Genomic DNA, 20,240 nt, shown 5'->3' with positions numbered 1-20,240 from the left:
CGCTCGGCGCCGACGCGGGCTGGTGGCGCGGACCGGACGCGAAGGTCGCCGTCCTTCCTTTCTCCGGCCCGCGCGGGCGAGCGGGAGGAGGCGCCGGCTGGGACGCACAGTGGCGCTCCCCGGGCGAGCGTGTGGCCGCCGCGCTCCGACGTGGACCCGCCCGCCCCGGATCTGAATCGCCCGCGACCGCGGTTCCTCTCCTGCCCTCCTCCCGCCTGGGCGCTCCCGTCCCCTCCCAAGCCGGAGGGAGACCCACCGCCCCCCAAGACGCTCTCTGGCCCGGAGCCGCAAAGCCCACGTCAGCTGGGACCACCCCGCCCTCGGATCCCAGCCGGGTGCGGGGGCCACGGCCCCAAGGAACCCCCAGCCACTGACGCCCAGCGGGAGCTGGATGCGTCGGCGTCCGCGCTGCGCGGGGGCGGATGGGGGTGGCGGGAGTAGACGCCTAGCGCCCTGGCCGCGGGATGAAGCGGTCGCGCCGCCGCATCTGGGCGGGGGGACCCCGGAGTCCGCAGGCAGCGGACCCGAGCGGGAGATGGGGGTGTCGTGGGAGGCGTTCCCGCTGGACTCCGGCGCACTCGGAATATCACGCTGCCGCACACGCGGGGCTGAAGGACCGAGTCTTCACCTGCGCGGGGATGCGGCGGAAGCGTCGCGTCTTTGCGAGTGGAGGTTTCGCGTTCCCGCGGGGTTGGTGTGTTTGTGAACTTCACGAGCTTCTCATCCCCCGTCAATCCTGGTTTTAGCAGATGTCAGGGTTTTGGAGACCTGCCACTTTCGTGAAAGATTCTTTCTGTACGTTTTCTTTTGTATTACAGGGTTTGTAGCTTGAGAACTAGTGAAAACCCTTGAACTTCAAACACAGTCTCTTTGCTTATTTTTTAAATTTGAATATTAAAATATGTACCAGCCCCCTCACAAGCCCACAGACTTTAAGACAAACAACTCTGAAATTTGAGAACCTGTTTAGAGAAAGTGGTTTTATACCAGTACTTGAAAGAGTAAGGTCGTGTAACCTTTTTAACATCGTTTTAGTTTGTCTTAAAGGAAGGATTCATCACCACTTTGATTGGTACTGTTTTCCAGAGTTTAAGCAGATGTATGTAATATGGCAGGGAAAAGGACAGGAAGTCAGAAATCTCTTCATTCTGAATAAAGAAAAAAGACTTCAAGTGATATAACCAATTATTTTGAAAGATACCTTGAAAATAGAGTGGCCGTCTGGATAAAGTTTGATAGGCCTTATGAAATTGTGTTGCTTAACCAGAAAGCAATGTGTTGTTAGGGCAGTTTTATCTAGTAACTGTCGTGTTTAAAAATATCTGTGTATGATATTCTTTGTTGAATTTTAACTGGGGAAAAATCAACTTTGGGAATGGTTTTCTATTTGGACAAGGCAAATACTGCCGTTTCTAATTAGAGTTTTGGAATAAGCTCAAGCTGTGTTAAAACCTATTGTATGGAGCAGCAGAACAGAAAACATGTCAAATTCTGTATCTGTGTGGCTTTAAATACACACACAGACACACAAACTAGAGACTAGCCCCAAAAGATAATTTGCATAAAAATACAATCACTTGAATGCAGAGAATAGCTAAAGACGTTAGTAAAAACTGAACATCTGGGAAAAGACTGTATTAATTGGCAATTTTCTTTCTTTAATCCCTGAAAATATTAAATGATTTTCTAAGAATCAACTTAGTTTAATGTGCTCATTTAGACAGGCAAAATGATCAGACTCCTTTTGTATTCATTTTGTTTTAGGGAGCCCCCTAATGAAAGTCTTCAGTAAATAGTTTCTCTGCATGCACTGATTTTCACGAGGCCATTGTGGAGAGAGGTATCTGTGGGCTTGTGAAGCTGCTCTGCCACACCAGTAAGGATCAGGGAAAGAAAATACTTAGGCCACACCGTTGCAGTCTTTGATTGCATGCCAGTCTGAAGTATTTTATGGACCTGTTAAATGGTAAGCTTTTACATCAGAAGTTAAGCTTTAGAAATATCTCACTTTGGGTCCTAATTTTTGTCAGCTTCTCAGTCTGCGATCAGAATTGTGCTATCATTCACAGTGAATATTCGTGAATGGTTGTGTGTTGAAAGAGCATAGGTGGTCTTCATTCTATTACTTTATACTGTTTTAATCAGCGTTTTGTGAAGTGAGCCAGGACAAAAACTTCTAGTTACAGTTTGGATAGGATGGAAAAAGTTGAGGTTGCTCTTCGTAAGATCTAAGCTGCTACCACCTGTCCCACTGTATGACAAGAGTGGAGTGTGTTTTATGTGCACTTGACAGGTGCTGCTTCGTCACTGCTTCGTAGTACTTCTTTCCTAGCCATCTTCTGTAGCACTTTTACTGTCATTTGACTGTGATAATTAAATCATATGTTTGTTATAATTTCTGTGCACAGAAGAGTAGATTTTACAAGCATGACACAGGACGTGAGAGTAGATGTCTCATATGGACAGATTTAAGTGATTGGGTCTGTTTATTGATCTCTGAATGGGTGTGCAACATTCAACTAATCCATTTCATCACTGTTTTGCCTTTAAGTGTAATCACACAATTAAAATAAGATTTTCATGTTCCAAACAGTTAAAAACCCAGTAAATATAATTATAGAAGAAAAACAAACCTTTCTTTTTTCTTCCCTTTTTTGAAGTAGTCTTGCTATGAAGGTGTTATTTCTTTGACACATCAAAATGGCTCATTTGGAGTTGTGATGCTTGTTATGTAAATAGGCCATATGTTGAATTTCTGCAGAAGCTTATTCCTTCAGTGTTGTGGTAATGGGTAGGATCCCCTAAGTATCATAGCTGAGAAAAATAGTTTTATGAAGATATATTTCTCTCTACAACTTATATAATTTTTTATTATTTTTGTTTAATAGCTAGTGTTTTTATTTTCTAATACAAAATTTTAAAATGTGATGTTATCCTTCCTTACATCATACAAATCTTTGTCTCTAGTACTGATCCAAACTCCATTCCTATTTATCTGCTTGCTTAATTAATAGACTTTTTATGGTGGATGTCCTGCTGTCAAGCTAAAGACTACATGCTTGATAACAAACTTTTCTTATTCTCTCTAAACTTGTTTCTTTTATGATGAAAAGACTTTCCCTTCTTGATCTGTTTAGCATTCTCTTCATCACCCAGACTGGAGATGTAGGAACCATTGCTGACTCTTCTCTCTCTCACTGCCTCTGTGAAACTGTGTGTCAGGTCCTGTTAACTCTTCCTGTTTATGAGCCACCCCTGGACAGCATTGTTAGGGGACATCTCATTCCCAGGAGATGCATGCTGTACAAGCCAAGCCCGTGAGCTTTTCATTCTTCACTCTCCCCAATCGGATAGGAGGCCGTCAGCCATCACTGTTTCTAGGATGATTATAGTCTACATCTTGGTCTCTCTGTAATTGAGTTTTCCCCATTCTACGCACTTCCACCATATCAACCTTCCTAAAACTCTTCCCTCAGAACTCTTCTCCAAGGATTGTTTCATGGGAACAATACTTTAGCATTGTTTAGTATTGCACCATAGTGCAAATACTTTCCGTGGCCTCCCCCATTGCTCATCCTCTCAACTTGGTTTCAGTGTATCTCACAGTCTTGCCCCAAATTAACTTACCAAATTATTTTCTACTTCTTTCCAACACGAACCTTCTGTTTCTACTAGTTGGATCTCACTGCCCTTCTAAGATGACATGCTCATTTTCTTGTGTCCTTTTTTTGTTCATGCCCTGCCTTTTAGAATGTCTCTTTTCTTTTTCACTCTGACCTAACCACATTCTTCAAGTCAGCCTGCCCTGATCATGTTACTCTCATTGGTTCTTTCCGCCCTTTTGTTTGCATAGTTCCTCTAGACCATCGGATCCTTTTTTACGCTGTTTCATGCTTCATTCTTGCTTTCTCAACTAGATAGCAAGTTCCTTCAGGGCATTGATGTGCCTTTTATTCTGTCTACAGGCCCTGGCCATAGGAAGCACTTGATAAATACACCCATAAAATGAATAAATGTAAGAATGATTTTTAAAAAATGATGGGCTTTGATATTGACTCTGTACTGTTCACCATTGGGTCCTCAGAGCCTAACTCACAGCCTGACACATAGTCATGACCTCAGTAAATATTTGTTAACTTAGAAATTCATGTTGACATTGGATAAAAGGGACAGGCATTTGAAGGAGGCGTCTGTCAAGGGTTTTTTTCCCCATTTTTCTTCAGTGGTTCTAATCAGCTTCTCCATTCATGAGCTGTGAGAATTCTGAGGACTCGGCATTTCCCAGAGTTGGGGTAATGATGGAGTCTGGCAGTTGTGAGTTGGAATTAAGAAGCCTGTAGTTATTTTAAGGTGGAGTGATGGGCCCCAGTACTGAGCAAAAAAAGCATTCAGGCTTTATGCCAGTATTTTATACGTCAAACAATTAGGCTAAAGTTATCAGTTATATAAAAGTTCAGCTAATTGGCTCTAAAATTTCAGACTGTATTTATTGCAGGCTGCTCAAGTTTTTCATTTAAAAGCATCCTTGTAGATTAAAAAAAGTATATCTGGGCACGTATCTGAGGGTGAAAGGTGATGTAGGGAAGAGTCTACCACATCCCATTGTATTCAGGACCAAATTTAATTCTTTAGTAAGAATTTTGTACAAGGCACTGTTTCTGCTGGGAAGGAGTTTATAGCCTAGCAGGAAAAATAACAGATGTATCCCAGAAACAAAGGTCTAACAGAGCACAGAAGGGAAAAAAATCTTCTTCTGTTGGAGAGTGGAGGGGATCTTCTTAGAATGACAGTAGTTTGAGGTGATTACTGAAAAGATCTGGATAAGATTTCAGTGTTATTGGGAATATAAGAATGAGGGAAGAGTGATGTGAGTGAATTCCAGGGCCAATTTGTTGGCTTTACATCAGCACTCTTACAGTACTCCTGCTTCTGAGTTGAACGCAGCTAGGAGCCTTCTGAGCATTGGTGGGCTGCAGTGTTCAATAATGTAACCTAAAGGATATATAGATACCTGCAATAATTACGTGTGGTGCCAAGTGCTGAACTGACTATGACACAAAGCGAAAAATAAATCTTGGAAGCAATATAACCAGTGTGTTCCTGGATAGCATCCAGCTCACTCAGAATGCTCAAAAAGGCCTCCTGTATTATGGAAATGCCACTGAAGGTTGACACTTTCACAGTAATGTAAATAATGAGAGGTCCACCCGAGATTGTGTTCCCAAGCAGCCAGCCATCTGTGGGACACTGTGCGGTGCACCTAGCCTAGCTGAGTAAAGGTGTAAACATACTGTTATATAGAACCCCCATTCTGATTTTGTGGAACTACTCCCATGGTCTGTAAAGCTAGGGCCAATGGGAATGTTTGAGGAATATGGATTTTGGGTCAATATATGGGAAGTTGCACCATTATGGATTGTGCTATTTCAGGAGGTGATAGGCCCCCATCACTAAACATGTATAAATAAGCATAGCCTATACCAGGCAATATCTTATTTGATTATGTGCATTCTCTCCTTTATTCTTGAAACAGTGCTATGAAGTACATGCTCCTGTTACTCCAGTTTTACTGAAGAGCAAAACTGAAGCCTAGAAAGGTTGAGTAGCTAGTAATTTGTAGAGCAGGTATAAAGCCCAGGCAGTTTGCAGGCAGAAACTGCATATGCACTGAGATGAAGAAAGGATGCAAACGTTAGGTGGCCTTATGGATTTTCAAGTTTCCTTCCTAACACTAGGATTGATTCTTTAATTCACCTTAGGGATCAAGATGCTAGCTATTGCAAAGTACTAATTCAGTATCAGCATCCAGTTCCTAGAGATTCAGAACAAAGTGAATACAGTCATCATCATCATAGTTATCACTTATTGATCATCTTATCATCTTATTTAAACCTCAAAGGAATCTTGGAAGGTAAGGATTATATATCCTTATTGGACAGGGAAACTGAAGCTCAGGGAAGTTACATAACTTGATTGAGTCTGCAGAGTTGATAATTGGCAGATGAATCTGGTGTCTGAAACCCAGGCCCTGCTTTTTCTGACACCACCCTGTGAGGTAACACATGGTGACACTGAAAATATTTACCTATCAGTCTTCACAGAAACCAACAAGTCAGAGAGGCTACTAGCTGTCAACAACCCCTGTGGCTCTGCAGGTGATGAGTATCACCTGAGGTGATGTTTAGGCATAGTTTGAAGGTGTGTGAAAGGCTTGGTAATCTACCAAGACCACAGGTCTGGAGCTCTAGTGACTTCTTCCCATGCTCAGCATTTATTTGATTTTATACATGATAAGTAGTACTATTAAAGAAAGAGAAAGCCTTCACGGATAGCTATATTACATTTATGTTTCTAATTAAGGAAAAATGGTTTTGCAGTGGTGATCTGTGTACCTTATAAATGGCAGGCTCTCTTCCCACTCCTTTTCTTCCTCTCCCTTATTCCAGTCTGAGACTAATCCCTCTTGCTTCCTCGGGGATCTTGCTTCATTGTCTTTTCTTCAGGGTCTCAATTATCCTTTTCTTCCAGCCTATAAACATACGTACGTCTTATTCTTTATAAAAACAGAAAGTGATGAATGCCTTTGGTCGCTTCTTTTTAGGTTTGGGTATGTTTCCTTATTCCTGGTCTTAGCAGGCAGCTCCTTGAAGTTCAGGTCCTCATACACATCCTGCACCTCGCCACCTTCCTTTCATCTTCAACCCCCTACACTCCTGTCCTCTCCTAATGACCACCTCTGTCTAGATAATGGACCACCATTATCTAAAATGTTGATAGTCACAACATTCTTAAAATGTTGCCCACCTGTTTTCTGAGTTATCCGTTTCTCCTAATTTTCTTTCTTGTCCAGCTGCTGTGTATTTGGACTTCTCTTTACTGTCCTCCCTTCTTCTCAAACCGTAGCATCCCCTACAGTTGAGCCCTCAGCCCTCTCCACATTTGCCCCGTGGCAGCACATCTTCTGTTTTCTTCTACTGCCACCTATATGCCATTGATTCCATTGGAAATCTGCATCTCCAGCCTTGAAATCTTATCTGACATGTGTTCCAAGTATCTTTAACTCAACAAGTTCAAAACATCACTTCCCCAACTTCAATCCAGTATACTCCTGTGTTTTCTATCTCAATGAATGAAATCTGCTTCACCAAGTTTAAAACCTAGGACAACTTCTTTGCCTTCTTCAGCCTCTACATTTTATATAGAGACTGTCTTTTCAGATTCTCTTGAATCTGCCCTTTTCTCCCTGTATCATAACCTTTATTACTGCCGTGGTTCGGGCCCTCATCCCTTCTCTTGAGGATTATTGCAGTAGCCTCACAACTGGTCTCTCTGGCTTCTGCCTGGCCTGTCTCCAGTTTGTTCCTCACACTGCTGCCTTTCTGAAAGGCAAATCTGATTATGACACTCCACTGCTTAAAATCCTTCAGAAGAGTTTCTGCATCTTCAGGTTAAAATCTAAGCTCCCTGGTATGGCAGGAAAGCTTCTTTGTGATGTGGGCCTTCCCTTCAGATATGTGTCAGTCTCCTCTAATGATCCTGGTCCCTACTGTCTGCCCCTGCCCATAGCATCTCCACTAAAGGAAATAAATGATAGGAGGGATGGGAACAGAGGCGAGATGATAGACCTGCTGTTCAGTACTGTAGCCACTAGCTACACGTGGCTATTGGGCGCTGGAAATACAGCTAGTCCAAGTTGAGATGTGTGTAAGTGTAAAATACACCATGATTTGAGACTATATAAAAAATGTAAAATTTCTCCTTTAACAAATTTTAATATTGACTACATGTTGAAACAGCAATAGTTTTGATACAGTGGGTTAAACAAAATATATTACTAAAATTAATTTCACATATTTTTTATTTTTTAAAATGTGATTACTTCGTGGATGTTAACATGTGACATAAAGAAAAAATAATAAAATAAAATATAATTACTAGAAAATTAAACATCACCTGTGTGCTCACATTATAGTTCTTTTGGACAGCATTGTTAGGGAACATGTCATTCCCAGGAGATGCATCCTGTACGAGCCAAGCCCGTGAGCTTTTTGAGTGATTAAGTCAGTCCTATTGGCATAGAGAAGTAGCAGTTGCTCATTTTTTCAATCCAGAGGTATGAAATGTTTGGATAAGATTCAGAATTGGAGAGACAGATTCTGAACACTACAGCCAGGAGTTATATGTACAGTGGGCATAGTGTGGAAAGCACTATTAAAGCACATCTGTCTCAGCAGGCCCACCCAGCCATCATCAGGAGTGGGAGGCAGGAATTCTCGTGGTGTGGTAGAAGAAGGATTTGAGGTAGACAGGAGGAACAAGGGAAGGGAAAGTGGAGTCACATTCCTTGGAAGCCGCCTACTTGTGAGGCACCAGCTGAAACCTTGAGAGCCAGGTCTCTGATATTCCCCATCCTGCCATTGATTCTTCCTAGTGGGCTAAGTCCCAGCTTCCCTACTGTCTGGCTGTAGGATCCTGAACAAGTTAATGAATCAGTGAATCTGGAGTCTGAAAAATATGCACACCATACAGTCATTGTGCGTCAAACAAAATGATGTGCCCCAGGCTGATAAGGGCTGTACAGAAATTAGCTATGCCTTAAGACACTGAGGGCAGTAATCTGTGGATGAGTTGGTCTGAAGAGCTTTGAGGGAAGGGCATATGGGCTGTCAGAAAGACCTGGAAGATAGCACGTGTTGCCTTAAGAGATATGCAGAGCGTCTGGCTAACACGATGAAACCCCATCTCTACTAAAAATACAAAAAAAAAAATGAGCCAGGCATGTTGGTGGGTGCCTGTAGTCCCAGCTACTCGGGAGGCTGAGGCAAGAGAATGGCGTGAACCCAGGAGACGAAGCTTGCAGTGAGCCGAGATCACGCCACTGCACTGCAGTCTGGGCGACAGTGAGAGACTCCATCTCAAAAAAAAAAAAAAAATATGCAGAGCTTTATATGTTCACGGTGCAAAAGCCAACCTTTGGTAGGAAACCAGATCTTATCAGGTTGGATCAGGAAGGGGAAACCCTCCTGGAAGATTTGATGGGAAGAAACTGTGACTATCAAGAGGACAATCCAGTAGGATTAGATTCCAGTGAAATCTGATAGGCAGTGTGACTCAGTGTCTTCTCTCATGGTGGTTTGCCTGCTATAGTCTGTTGGACTCTTAAATTCTGAGAAGAACTTCCTCTGTTGGTTTCAACCTGGGCAGCTGTTTTTATTTGCTGAATGAGTAGGCATTTTGTATAAGATTTTGTTAGGGGCAAAGGTTCTTGTGCTAAAAACAAAAGTTTGAAAGTCCTATATTATAGAAAATGGCCTGAGTGGTGACTACCTTGATGTGATTATTTCTCCCTCATTTGCAGGATCTAGGACCAGTTTAGGCCCTTTCCAGAGGGAATACAGCTTCCTTTCATCTGAACCTTAGCGACTTAGCAGATCGACCTTGCAGTTTGCCTTGTCCAGGTAGTTTAGCCAGGTAGCCATAACTCAGTCTCGTTCTTGGGTAAATGAGTTTCCACTTTTGTGCTGGGTTCCACCTTGTCTCCTACATTCCCAAGTCCTGGATTTGTGTTCTTGTGGAGGGACCCCAAGTTGTCTTAGGTGAGGGTCCTGTTACGTTTCTCCAAGCCTTCTTGGGACAGTAGTGTCCCTAGGGGTGGACCACTGCTACTCCCTTCTAGGCCTCTTTAGTACTGAGAACTACCAGCAGGGGTCAGGAAACCGAATAGATATTTAGAATTGAATAACTTGCCTGGAGCTTGGCTTTTCCCTGGTTCCAGACCCCTGACAGCAAACTTTGCTTGCTAGTTTGCTGTCCCGTTGGTCTCTGAGTCCCATTTGTACAACTTGGAAGGAGAGGGGAAGACAGATAAGGACTGATTTTCTTAAATTATGATACATTCATGTCTTTGTCTCTAGTGCTCTTATGTGTGTATGAGAAAGGTGGCCGCCTTTATGTTGTGATTTCAGAATCCATACTGCTGAAAAGGGCACTTCAAATATCAAGTTTCTCTTTTTTGCTCTCCAATATGTGAAAGCCTACATTATAAAAACTCTAGTTTCCTAAGACAAGTATGATTTAGAAGAAAAAGAGGACAGGCTTTGGCACTTTAAAGACCTGATTTTGAGTCATGCAATTACTGGCTATATGAACTTGAGCAAGTTATTTAATCTTTCTGAACCCCAGTTTTCTTATGTATGAAGTGAAGTAACGCCTACAATTTTGTTATATTTTGTTATGACTAAATAAGATAAAATATAAAGTGCCTGGCACCAGGTCCTAAAATGCAAATGCTATGGAGGTGGTAAGTCAAACTTACCCTCATATCTCAATATATCTCAATTCACCCTCCTTATGTTGAATAATTTTATAGACCTTTCCCTGAGACTGATCAGGAAGAGGATATGAAATCTGGGGCAAGGGGTCCAGATTTTACCCAGCCAAGGTTGAAAAAGGACCAGAAGGAAGTTGCCTTCACATTTTGCTTAAGTCCCATCCTCCTTGTGGTTTGCATTTGTGAAAATGTCCATCTGAGATTATAGGTATAACATGAAACCTTGGAAAAAAGGCATGTTTACATCCTCTGCCAGGATAGCATAACAATTAACAAAGCAGGTTTTTGAATCTCTGAATAGTCAGGTGCACTGCCATCAAAATAAATTTTTATTTCTATTCTTTGCTGATAGATTACAAATGAAGAAAGCCACTAAAATATCCTGAAAAAGAAGATTTATATACGAATTGGACGCCAGGGACAGATTTTTCACACTTATTTTGTTGGAACCATTCTTTCCTTAGCTGTGGGTGTTTGGGAAGTTCTTTTGTTGTAGCTTTGTTGCTTACAAGAGGGAAAAAGCTTTAGTATACTAAGGTAAGAATGATTTTGATTGGAGGCAATATTGTTCTCAGTGTGGGCTGACTTTCATGTATTGTAGTGATTACCAGTACATAGCCAAGAAAACCCATTTGTTGAAGTGCTGTAAACAGCAGATAGTCTGATCTCAAATACTGCCCTGATCGACAAGTGTTTATTGTAGGAATGTGGTCCGTCCTATAATCTTTTAAGGGAAAAGGGGAAGATGTTATGCCAGTCACTGTGACTGCAAATGTCCTGATCTGGCAGGTCATTTTCCTTTCTCGTTAAATAACGAGAACTCTGTGGAATCTGAATGGTGGATTCAGTACATGCACTGAGCTTCCAGTGACTTGCTCAGCTCTTGATGCAGTTGATCACTCCACTGTAATTCCATACCCTCGATTTTAGTGCCATATCAAAATCATGAACACTCAAGGAGACTATGTAAATCTACTTCCTCAAAAATTAGAAATAATGGCACTAAAAATGTTATTTAATGCTGGTTTGTGGCACTGAATATATAAACTCATTCATTGTTCTGGTACTCCCTGAACAAGAACTGTTTCAGTTGCAGTGGATGATATCAACTAAGGTTTCCATGGCAACGCTAATTTATAATTTCCAAACTTTTGTAGAATTTCACCTTCTGGACTCTCCTAGATTGCATTTAAATTTACATTTTCTTCCCCCTCATTTATTAAGGTGAAGCATATTTAGATATTACTTATAGGTATGTACTAGGAGTATCTTCATGAAACTCACTGATAAGAAATTAGACATGTAGAAAGCAGGCATTGGAAACAGAAAATGGATACTGTGGTCTAACATCCCACCAAATGCAGGAATTCTTTCCACATTATCCCAGTTGCCATTTGAACCAGCCAAGAATGAGGAGTTTTGGTCAACATTTTATGATGCCAAGTAATGCTAATGACAGTAGTCTGCAATGCTGCTGGACCTTAAGTCCCTTTCGATTTGGACTTCGTGTTATTTGTGATTGGACCAATACTTCCTCAAGCACAGGTGGACACAGATATTTGTAAAACCTCTTCCCAGTGGTGCACTGAAGCCTGCCTCCCTGCAGCTTCCCTATTGGTCTTCCATCTGCACTTTGGATGCCACAGAAGAAATATGCACCTTCTCTGTGGTCGCTCTTCAAATATTTGACCATAGCTATTGTATCTCCTTCTCGAAGTCTTCTCCTTTCAGGGCTATGCAGTTCTAGTTCTCTTAACTGATAGTTCTCATCCTGTTAACATTCCTCTGGGCACCCACCACTCTGTCAATGCCATCTTAAAAGTGAGGCATCTGGCCAGATGTTGTGGCTCACACCTGTAATCCCAACACTTTGAAGGCCGAGGTGGGGCTATCACTTGAAGTCAGGAGTTTGAGACCAGCCAGGCCAATATGGCAAAACCCCATCTCTGCTAAAAATACAAAAATTAGCTGAGCGTGGTGGCACATGCCTGTAGTCCCAGCTACTCAGGAGGCTGAGGCAGGAAAATCACTTGAACCCCGAAGGTGGAGGTTGCGGTGAGCCAAGATTGCGCCACTGCACTCCAGCACTCCGGCCTAGACGACAGAACAAGTCCCCACCTCAAAACAAAACAAAACAAAAAAACAAGCGGCATCTTGAATGCAACAGCCTACTCCTGACTGAGTACTCTGAACGGGAGAAAACACTAGGCTGCTATTCACTCCCTTGATCAGGGCACCCTTCTTTTATTAATCTGGTCAAATACTGTGTGGGCCTTACTTGTAAATCGGGAGCAGCACATTGTTCATACACGAAGCTAAAGAAAACTTACAAGCTTTTTTTCTTAACAACTACTACAAAGCCAGGTCTCCTTTGTTCTTTACTTGAGCAGTGAATCATGTGTGCCTACTTAGAGGACTTTACATACATTTATCCTACATTTTGTCTCTTTTGTCAAATTATTTTTCCTCTTTATCAAGATGGCTTTGAATTCTAAAATTTTTAAATTCAATATATTAGTGATGTTAGACTTTTACATACTTATCAATTGCACACTTGGAAATGTTACTTTGTCGTTGATATTTGACCAAGATAGGCCAAAGGCAGAGCCCTGTGACATTCTACAAGAGAATTATGAACATCAGTATGTGAATTTTTTTTTTTTTTAACTAGCTTGACAGTCTTTCACTTATGTTTACTTTCTTGTCCAAGAGCATAGAGTCAGGGAAAGTCTTAGTCAAATGCCTTAGTAATGAAATCATTATTGGTCCACTTATTGCCACTCAGTAGAACGCCTATGATAAAGAATAAGATTCATGAGAGTAATTTTAGATTGCATTAATTTTCTTTTGAAAATTTCTTGGAAAAGCATATGTAAATCACCTTATTTTCATGTATCTAAGAGAAAATAATTTTGTAAAATAAAATCAAACTTCACCTATCATTTCAACTCATATGAACTTGTTTGGTTCAAAGGAATTGCTATGTAATACATCATTCTATTCTCTTCACAGAATCATTACTCTTAAAAAGAATTGGTGGGGTGATAGGAAATTACTCCATAGGTGTCACTCCAACACATCATGATATTCTCACCTCCTGGGACAGAGAATCATCAGGCTGAGGCATGTCCAAACAGCATGCCAGCCTGTGTAGATGGCTCCATGACAGTATCGCTGACGTGACCATGACAGAGAGAGCTCTGATGGCATTGTGTCACTAATGGATGTGTTTTCACTAAGCTGAAAATTCTGTGTTATTTGAAAAGAGGTTTATTTTTCCTCCCACACAAATTCTTTGACTCTCATATTAATGTCAAATATCTGTCAAGTAACACATATGGTGCTTTCTGTGCTATATTTTATTGTACTTATGTACAAAATAGTTTTTAAAAAGCGTGTTGTCTGCCTTGGACTAGATGGAAAAAAAGCAATTTAAAACAGTAGTATTCTTAAGAAACACAAATCTATAATAATATATCAAGGAATAAATGATTGCTTCATAAAAATACTAGTGTTTGTTTCATACTTTATATTTTCAAAGTGCTTTCATGCACCTTCTTTTGAAAAAAAAATCTGATGTTAAAATAATACATACTCTCTGGATGTCGAAACTACTGAAATGGATAAAAAATTAATTAAAAGTCAACTAAAATTTCACCTCTGAGAGATTGTCACTGTTAGCATTTGGGGTTTCCCTTTCAGATGTGCATTTGTGTGAGGTTGTGAGTGTATGTACATGTGTATATTTATGTGTTTTAAACTAGCTCTTGGTGGACCCAGGAGGTTTGTACTGAAAAATCAGCATGACATAGTCAGTAAAGAGCTTTGGAATCAGGCACTTGGAGATTTCAACCCTGGCTATACAACTTATGTAGTGATTATGAATTCCTTAACTCTCCAAACCTTAATTTCTACTTCTATAAAATGGGGATAATAATACTATATACCTAGTAAGTTTATTGTAAAAATTAATAAGATAATACAAATAAAGTACATAGTATGGTTCTTGGCCCATAGCATATGCTCAGCAAATGTGAACTATTTTTATTATGCAGGTTTTCTTTTCTGCTTTCTTCACTTAAATTCTGGAGTAAAATTTCCTTGTCATAAAATATTATTTGAAAATATTTAGAATGATTGCATAAATTTCAGTATATGAATATACTTTAATGTTATTCTATGGATAAACAATTTTTAATTCACTGTGATCACAAAGAACACCACAGCTAATATCCTTTACATTATGTTTTGTGAATAGACAACAAATTCAAAATGAATTACTAATCGCATTTTATGGAGAGGCAGAAAAAACCTGACAATTCTTTAGTGTCTATTAATGTTCCAGGTTATATGCCATGTTCTTTACAACAAAATTCTCTTTTAACTTTCACAACCCCTTTGAGGTAAGTCTGTTACGCCCATTTTTCAGATGACAGAGCTCTGAGGGAAGATAAGTCATTTGCTCAAGGTCACGGAGAGATAGTGGTGGTAGAGATGGTGTTTGAAGCCAGTGTCAGATTTCAAAGCTTGCACTTTTTCCATTCTGGCATGTAGTTCATGCCTATCTTTTTGAGGCTTGCCGAATGAATAGTTAGCATTGTGCCTTCTACAAAATGTCACTTGGTGCCACATGAAAGATAGGATACTTGGCTGGAATGCTTGACTTACTCAATATAGTACCTCTTGCGTGTGTGTATTCTTATATGTTTTGGAATCAAGCCTCATTAAAATAAGGTGTTAACTAAAGGAAATGAAGCATTGATATGATTATTTGATGAAAAGAAACCTCAAGGAAGAAAATATTTATTGAGTTGATAATATAAAACTCTTCTTTGTTTTAGTTGTACGGACTAAGCCAGAATCACTATCTCCCTAGGAATCTGGGTATTTCATGTAAGTCAGTTTAGGAATTAAGCAGTAACAACAGCCAAAGTAAATTGATGCTGTCAAAGGAATTGTACGTTTCATTACTTGTATATTAGGGGTTGAATGGAAAAAAAATACCTCTTTAGCCTTAGCTGTAAGCTGATACATCAGGAAAGTGCTGTAATAATTGCTGTAGGTATAAGTATAGATATATGAGAGATGAAGTATACTAGGATAAGCCCCCAAAGAATTATTTGGTGAACTGACAAGTTGTCTTTAAAAAGTCAGCCATTCGGAACATTTCTCTTGGCAGCTCTCAAATCTGACTTACAGTGTGTACTGTGGCAGCCAATTTTGTAGGAAAAATGCATAATTAATGTGAAGATCAAGGTACAGGTATTGCCAGTCAGTACCTAACACACAGTTTCTTAGAACAAAGGAGCAATTGAAGTTGTCTTTTAATAGGGTAATCCTGGTTTGTCATTTTGTGGGTTTCAATTCTTAGTAAAATGGGGGAAAAACCCAGCTCTAGGAGTAATATTTCAGATCTGAGAGGTACTTTGTTGCAGAGTTTATAACCAACTGTTGTCAAGAAAGCTATCTTTGATTTTGAGATCTTGAATTTTATAGCCTTTGAGCTTGCTCATTTTGTCTTAGGATTATTCTGATTTTCCTTCAGTCATTTTAGTTTTTGCAAGGGAGAAACAGTGTCACTCATGGCCCCAAGGCCAAAAAGCCTTCCAATCTCGACAGAACATGACCAGCAACTTGGCATGTTGGTACTAGCAAGTTAAATTTGAGCTTACTATGCAACTAGTGAATAGTTAGAACTGTGAACAGAGAATTAGCTATGAGATCTGCAGGTTGGATTTACAGCATGGCTCCATTGTGTGGTAGCTGTCTACCCCTGGGCAAACAACTTTCCTATCCCTGAGTGTCCTCAGCTTTCAAATGGAGATAATGACTACTACATAGTCGGAGCTCATTTGGAGGGTCAGATGTATTGAGCAAACCATTGCTTCACCCACAAGTCTCCTTATGATTTGTTTCTAAGTTATTAATTAATGACTACAGGTCATCCCCCTCAAACATGAGCCAATTTACTATTTAAAATATTTTCAAATGAAGCATGGAAATATTTGTAAGATATATATAGAAATATATGACTCCTGGGGCTAACCTCACTAGACCCTTCTAACTCTTTGCTTAGACTTTATCCAGTAATAATGAGACAGACCCTTTTTCTGCCCTGGAAACCGCTGGTGCCTAGCTTAGAGTCTCTCAGAGTTTGGATGCTCACATCCAGGGCATATTCCTCTAATGAGGGAGGGGGGCCTTTTGACTTCAATAGGTGGTTCCTTTGATCACAGTAAACACCTTTTTAGTAATAGGCATTTAGATCTATTGTGTTATTCTAAAATAGAAACAAAACTGGTATTCGATGCATATTTTACCCTTCAATAAGAAAGGCTCGAAGAAAAAGAATATAAGGTAGAAAAAATATTTCAGAAGATTGCATTACAGAAAACTATAGGCAACTCTTTTATTATTAAAGTAATCCCAGTGCTGGAGGGGAGAAGGAAAGGGAATGGGAATTTGGGAACTTTGACACTGGGTAGTGTCCGTGCAAAGCTTTTTGGAGGTCTCTCTTGGTTCTTCCCCCCCAGTGCTGGTGATGAAGTGAAGGGCTCAGAAACTGCTTCTGGGTCTGACCGCAAGAGAGTAAATCCCAACTCTGGGGCTGCTCTGACTCCCTTTTCCTGGTCTGCTGTGTTCTGGCCTCCCTGGCTTTTATGGCCTCCCAGATAGTCATGATGAGTCGCCCTTTATCTTAGTCCCTTACGACAACAGGATTTGCTCATTGACCACTCTTGCTTGGACTATACTGTAGGACCTTGAAGGTGTTTCAGGCAATTAATGATTGAAATGTCTCTGTGGAGTTCCTGAGGGATGGAAGTGTATGAGCTAAGTGCTGGACATTTTAGACAAGCCTCTATGACTGCTTAGCAGTAGGGCGCCCACCCAAGGCCCACTGGTCCCAGGATTCTCTGAGCATGCCAGGTGGTGAGGGTCAACCTACTTGCTATTCTTATTTGGAATCAATTTCTAAATTTTATTTCTCCTTCGACACAGGAAACTATTCTGAATTTCCCTTCTTTGCTTTGGTACCAAAGCTTTCATTGAGTTCATCAGCTATTTCCTGAGTGTCTCCTCTGTACCAGGCACTGTGAGAGGAACAAAGGGGAATCAGGTCTTGAAAGGAAAGAATGTGCATGCCTTAGGTAAGAAGCAAGATATGTCTCCAGAGTTGAGAGAAGGGAGAGCTGAAGACGCAATTAATTTTTTTCTGTTGTACTTTCTATACAATAAATTGTACTACATAAAAATCTATACTAATATCCATTTGTGTGGCAAATTCCATTATAATGAAAATCTCTGTTATCCAGCAACTTAGGCAAGTATCAGTAGAACACAATTCCAATACAGCAGAAGACTTTAGAGAGCCCCTTGTAGTGAGCTGAAATGGGATTTGACCTATATATTAAGCTTTTCATGGTTTTGATATTTTTCATTTCCATGTGTCAACAAATACCTGACTTGATATTAAAGCCAGTTAAATCAATATTTCTTGCTGTAGTCAAGGTACAGCAACATATATCCAAGGGCAACATCTCCCCAACAGCCATATTTTGTTGAGTATATATATTTTATCATAAACCTAACTGATTGAACTACCTTCAGAGGAAAAGGATGAAAACATCAACATAGCTACCATAAAAAAAAAAAAAGAAAAGCCAGAGAATCTGTAATCTTGTACCTTACCCCTCATTTAAGCAATTCCATAATTTATCTTGCTTTCTTAATCATAAGGAATGACAACATGGAAAATATTTTTATTGTGATAGCTGTGGTTTCTTTCTCTATCCTCAAATAGAACTGCTTTAATCCTTCTCCCAAATTCCGTCCCATTCAAAGGATTTCTGAGCAGGTACATGTGAGCAAAGTGGCAGGTACAGCTGAACCCAAGAGTCTTGGACGTAGGAATCTTTTTATTTTTTTATTTTTTTAGACAGAGTCTCACTCTGTTACCCAGGCTGGAGTACAGTGGTGCCATCTTGGCTCACCGCAATCTCTGCCTCCTGTGTTCAAGTAATTCTCCTGCCTCAGCCTCCCAAGTAGTTGGGACTATAGGTGCACACCACCACGCCCAGCTAATTTTTGTATTTTTAGTAGAGATGGAGTTTCACCATGTTGGCCAGGCTGGTCTTGAACTCCTGGCTTCAACTGATCTGCCTGCCTTAGCCTCCCAAAGTGCTAGGATTTCAGGCGTGAGCCACTGCCCCTGGCCGGACTGTAGGAATCTTATAATCAAATAATGGGAAGGAGAGTGGAGTAGAATCACATTTCTATTTACTCTTTCTCTGACGTTTTAACTATTTGATGATTTCTAGAAGTCACCTATTACAAACTCAGTATTTCTATTAACAAATAGTCTGATGCATCAGTTTATAAACACCAACACATTTATTTACTATGTGTTATCAGAAAAGCCTCACCTATCTTCTGTGTGTTCGTTGTCTAGGTGAGTACTTACCATTTATTGGGCTCGTACTCTGTGCTAAGCACTTAAAATAATTCACCTTTCACAGGCAAAATGATGCTCAAGGCACATGCTATTGTTTATATTTTCCAGATAAACGTGAGACTTCAGCTGCTAAGTAACTTATCAAAGGGTACTGAGGTAGAAAGGGTATAGTCTGAGGTTTGAACCCAAGTTTGTCTGATTCCAGAGCCTTTTCACATTTTTTAGAGATGGGGTCTTGGGCTCTTCACAGATGCAATCATAGCACATAATAGCCTTGAACTCTGGACTAAAGCTATCCTCTTGCCTCAGCCTCCCAGGTAGCTGGAGCTACAAGGGCTTGCCACCATGCCTAACTCCTTTTCACTTTTTAAAGGCTGTTTTCCATAATATATTCTGAGATTGAAAAAAAAAAATTCAAATTGTTAGAGTAATACGTACTCATTATAGAAAGTTTAGAAAACAGAAAATTATTAAAAGAAGAAAAATTACCTGTAATCCTTCACCCTAGGGATTATCACTACTGAAATTTCAATCTTTTTTCTTTCTAGGCTTAAGAAAGCTATTTATACAAATAGCATTGTTCCTCAAAGTTGTCCTCTTTGAGGTTTATGCATGTATTCCAACAATGTTGCCATTGCATAAAATAATTTTGGAATCCCTTTCAGAGCCAGTTTAGGAACCAGCTTTTCTCTAGACTCCCATGCACAGGTTACTTTGGTAGAAACATAGTAAAGACAGTATATCTGCTACTTGAAAACCTATCAAAATAATGCATGATATGTTTGACCATTCCTTTTTTTTTTTTTTTCAGAGACGGAGTCTTGCTCTGTCGCCCAGGCTGGAGTGTAGTGGTACAATCTTGGCTCACTGCAACCTGCAGCCTCTGCCTCCCCAGTTCAAGTGATTCTCCTGCCTCAGCCTCCCAAGTAGCTGGTATTACAGGCGTGTGCCACCATGCCTGGCTAATTTTTTTTTTTTTTTGAGTAGAGATGGGGTTTCGCCATGTTGGCCAGGCTGGTCGTGAACTCCTGACCTCAGGTGATCCACCCGCCTTGGCCTCCCAAAGTGCTAGGATTGCAGGCTTGAGCCACCATGCCTTGCCCTGTTTGGCCATCCTGTGCCTTCTGAAATCCTATGCTGCAAATATTTAACCATCCTATTAAAAATGCCATCATTGAGCCAGGTGTGGTGGCTCACACCTGTAATCCCACCACTTTGGGAGGCTGAGGCGGGCAGATTACTTGAGGTCAGGAGTTTGAGACCAGCCTGGCCAACATGGTGAAATCCCATCTCTACTAAAAATACAAAAATTAGCCGGGTGTGGTGATGTGCACCTGTAATTCCAGCTACCTAAGAGGCTGAGGCAGGAAAATCACTTGAACTCAGGAGGCGGAGGTTGCAGTGCACCAAGATCGTACCACTGCACTCCAGTCTGGGTGACAGAGCGAGACTCCATCT

General features: G+C 40.7%; 1 protein-coding gene across 7 annotated transcripts in view; it reads left to right on the top strand.

Moving 5' to 3' along the window:
• Positions 1-20,240, top strand: part of SPATS2L (spermatogenesis associated serine rich 2 like) — a 178,489-nt gene that overhangs the window by 1,164 nt on the left and 157,085 nt on the right. Inside the window, exon 1 of one of the 7 annotated variants that reach the window (XM_017876370.1) lies at positions 1,945-1,966. The exons of 4 other annotated variants lie outside the window; for them this stretch is intronic. In XM_017876370.1, coding sequence (XP_017731859.1) covers positions 1,964-1,966 — 3 coding nt within the window. In that variant the 5' untranslated portion in view covers positions 1,945-1,963. Of the gene's footprint in view, positions 1-1,944; positions 1,967-17,456; positions 17,479-20,240 lie in introns of those variants that run through there. 2 more of the 7 variants (XM_017876412.1, XM_017876396.1) reach the window with 2 other exon arrangements.

Source organism: Rhinopithecus bieti, unplaced genomic scaffold (assembly GCF_001698545.2).
Source record: "Rhinopithecus bieti isolate Rb0 unplaced genomic scaffold, ASM169854v2 scaffold_980, whole genome shotgun sequence".
NCBI lineage: Eukaryota > Metazoa > Chordata > Mammalia > Primates > Cercopithecidae > Rhinopithecus > Rhinopithecus bieti.
The sequence above is the reverse complement of the archived record's forward strand: the minus strand, read 5'-3'. Positions and strand labels throughout refer to the sequence as shown.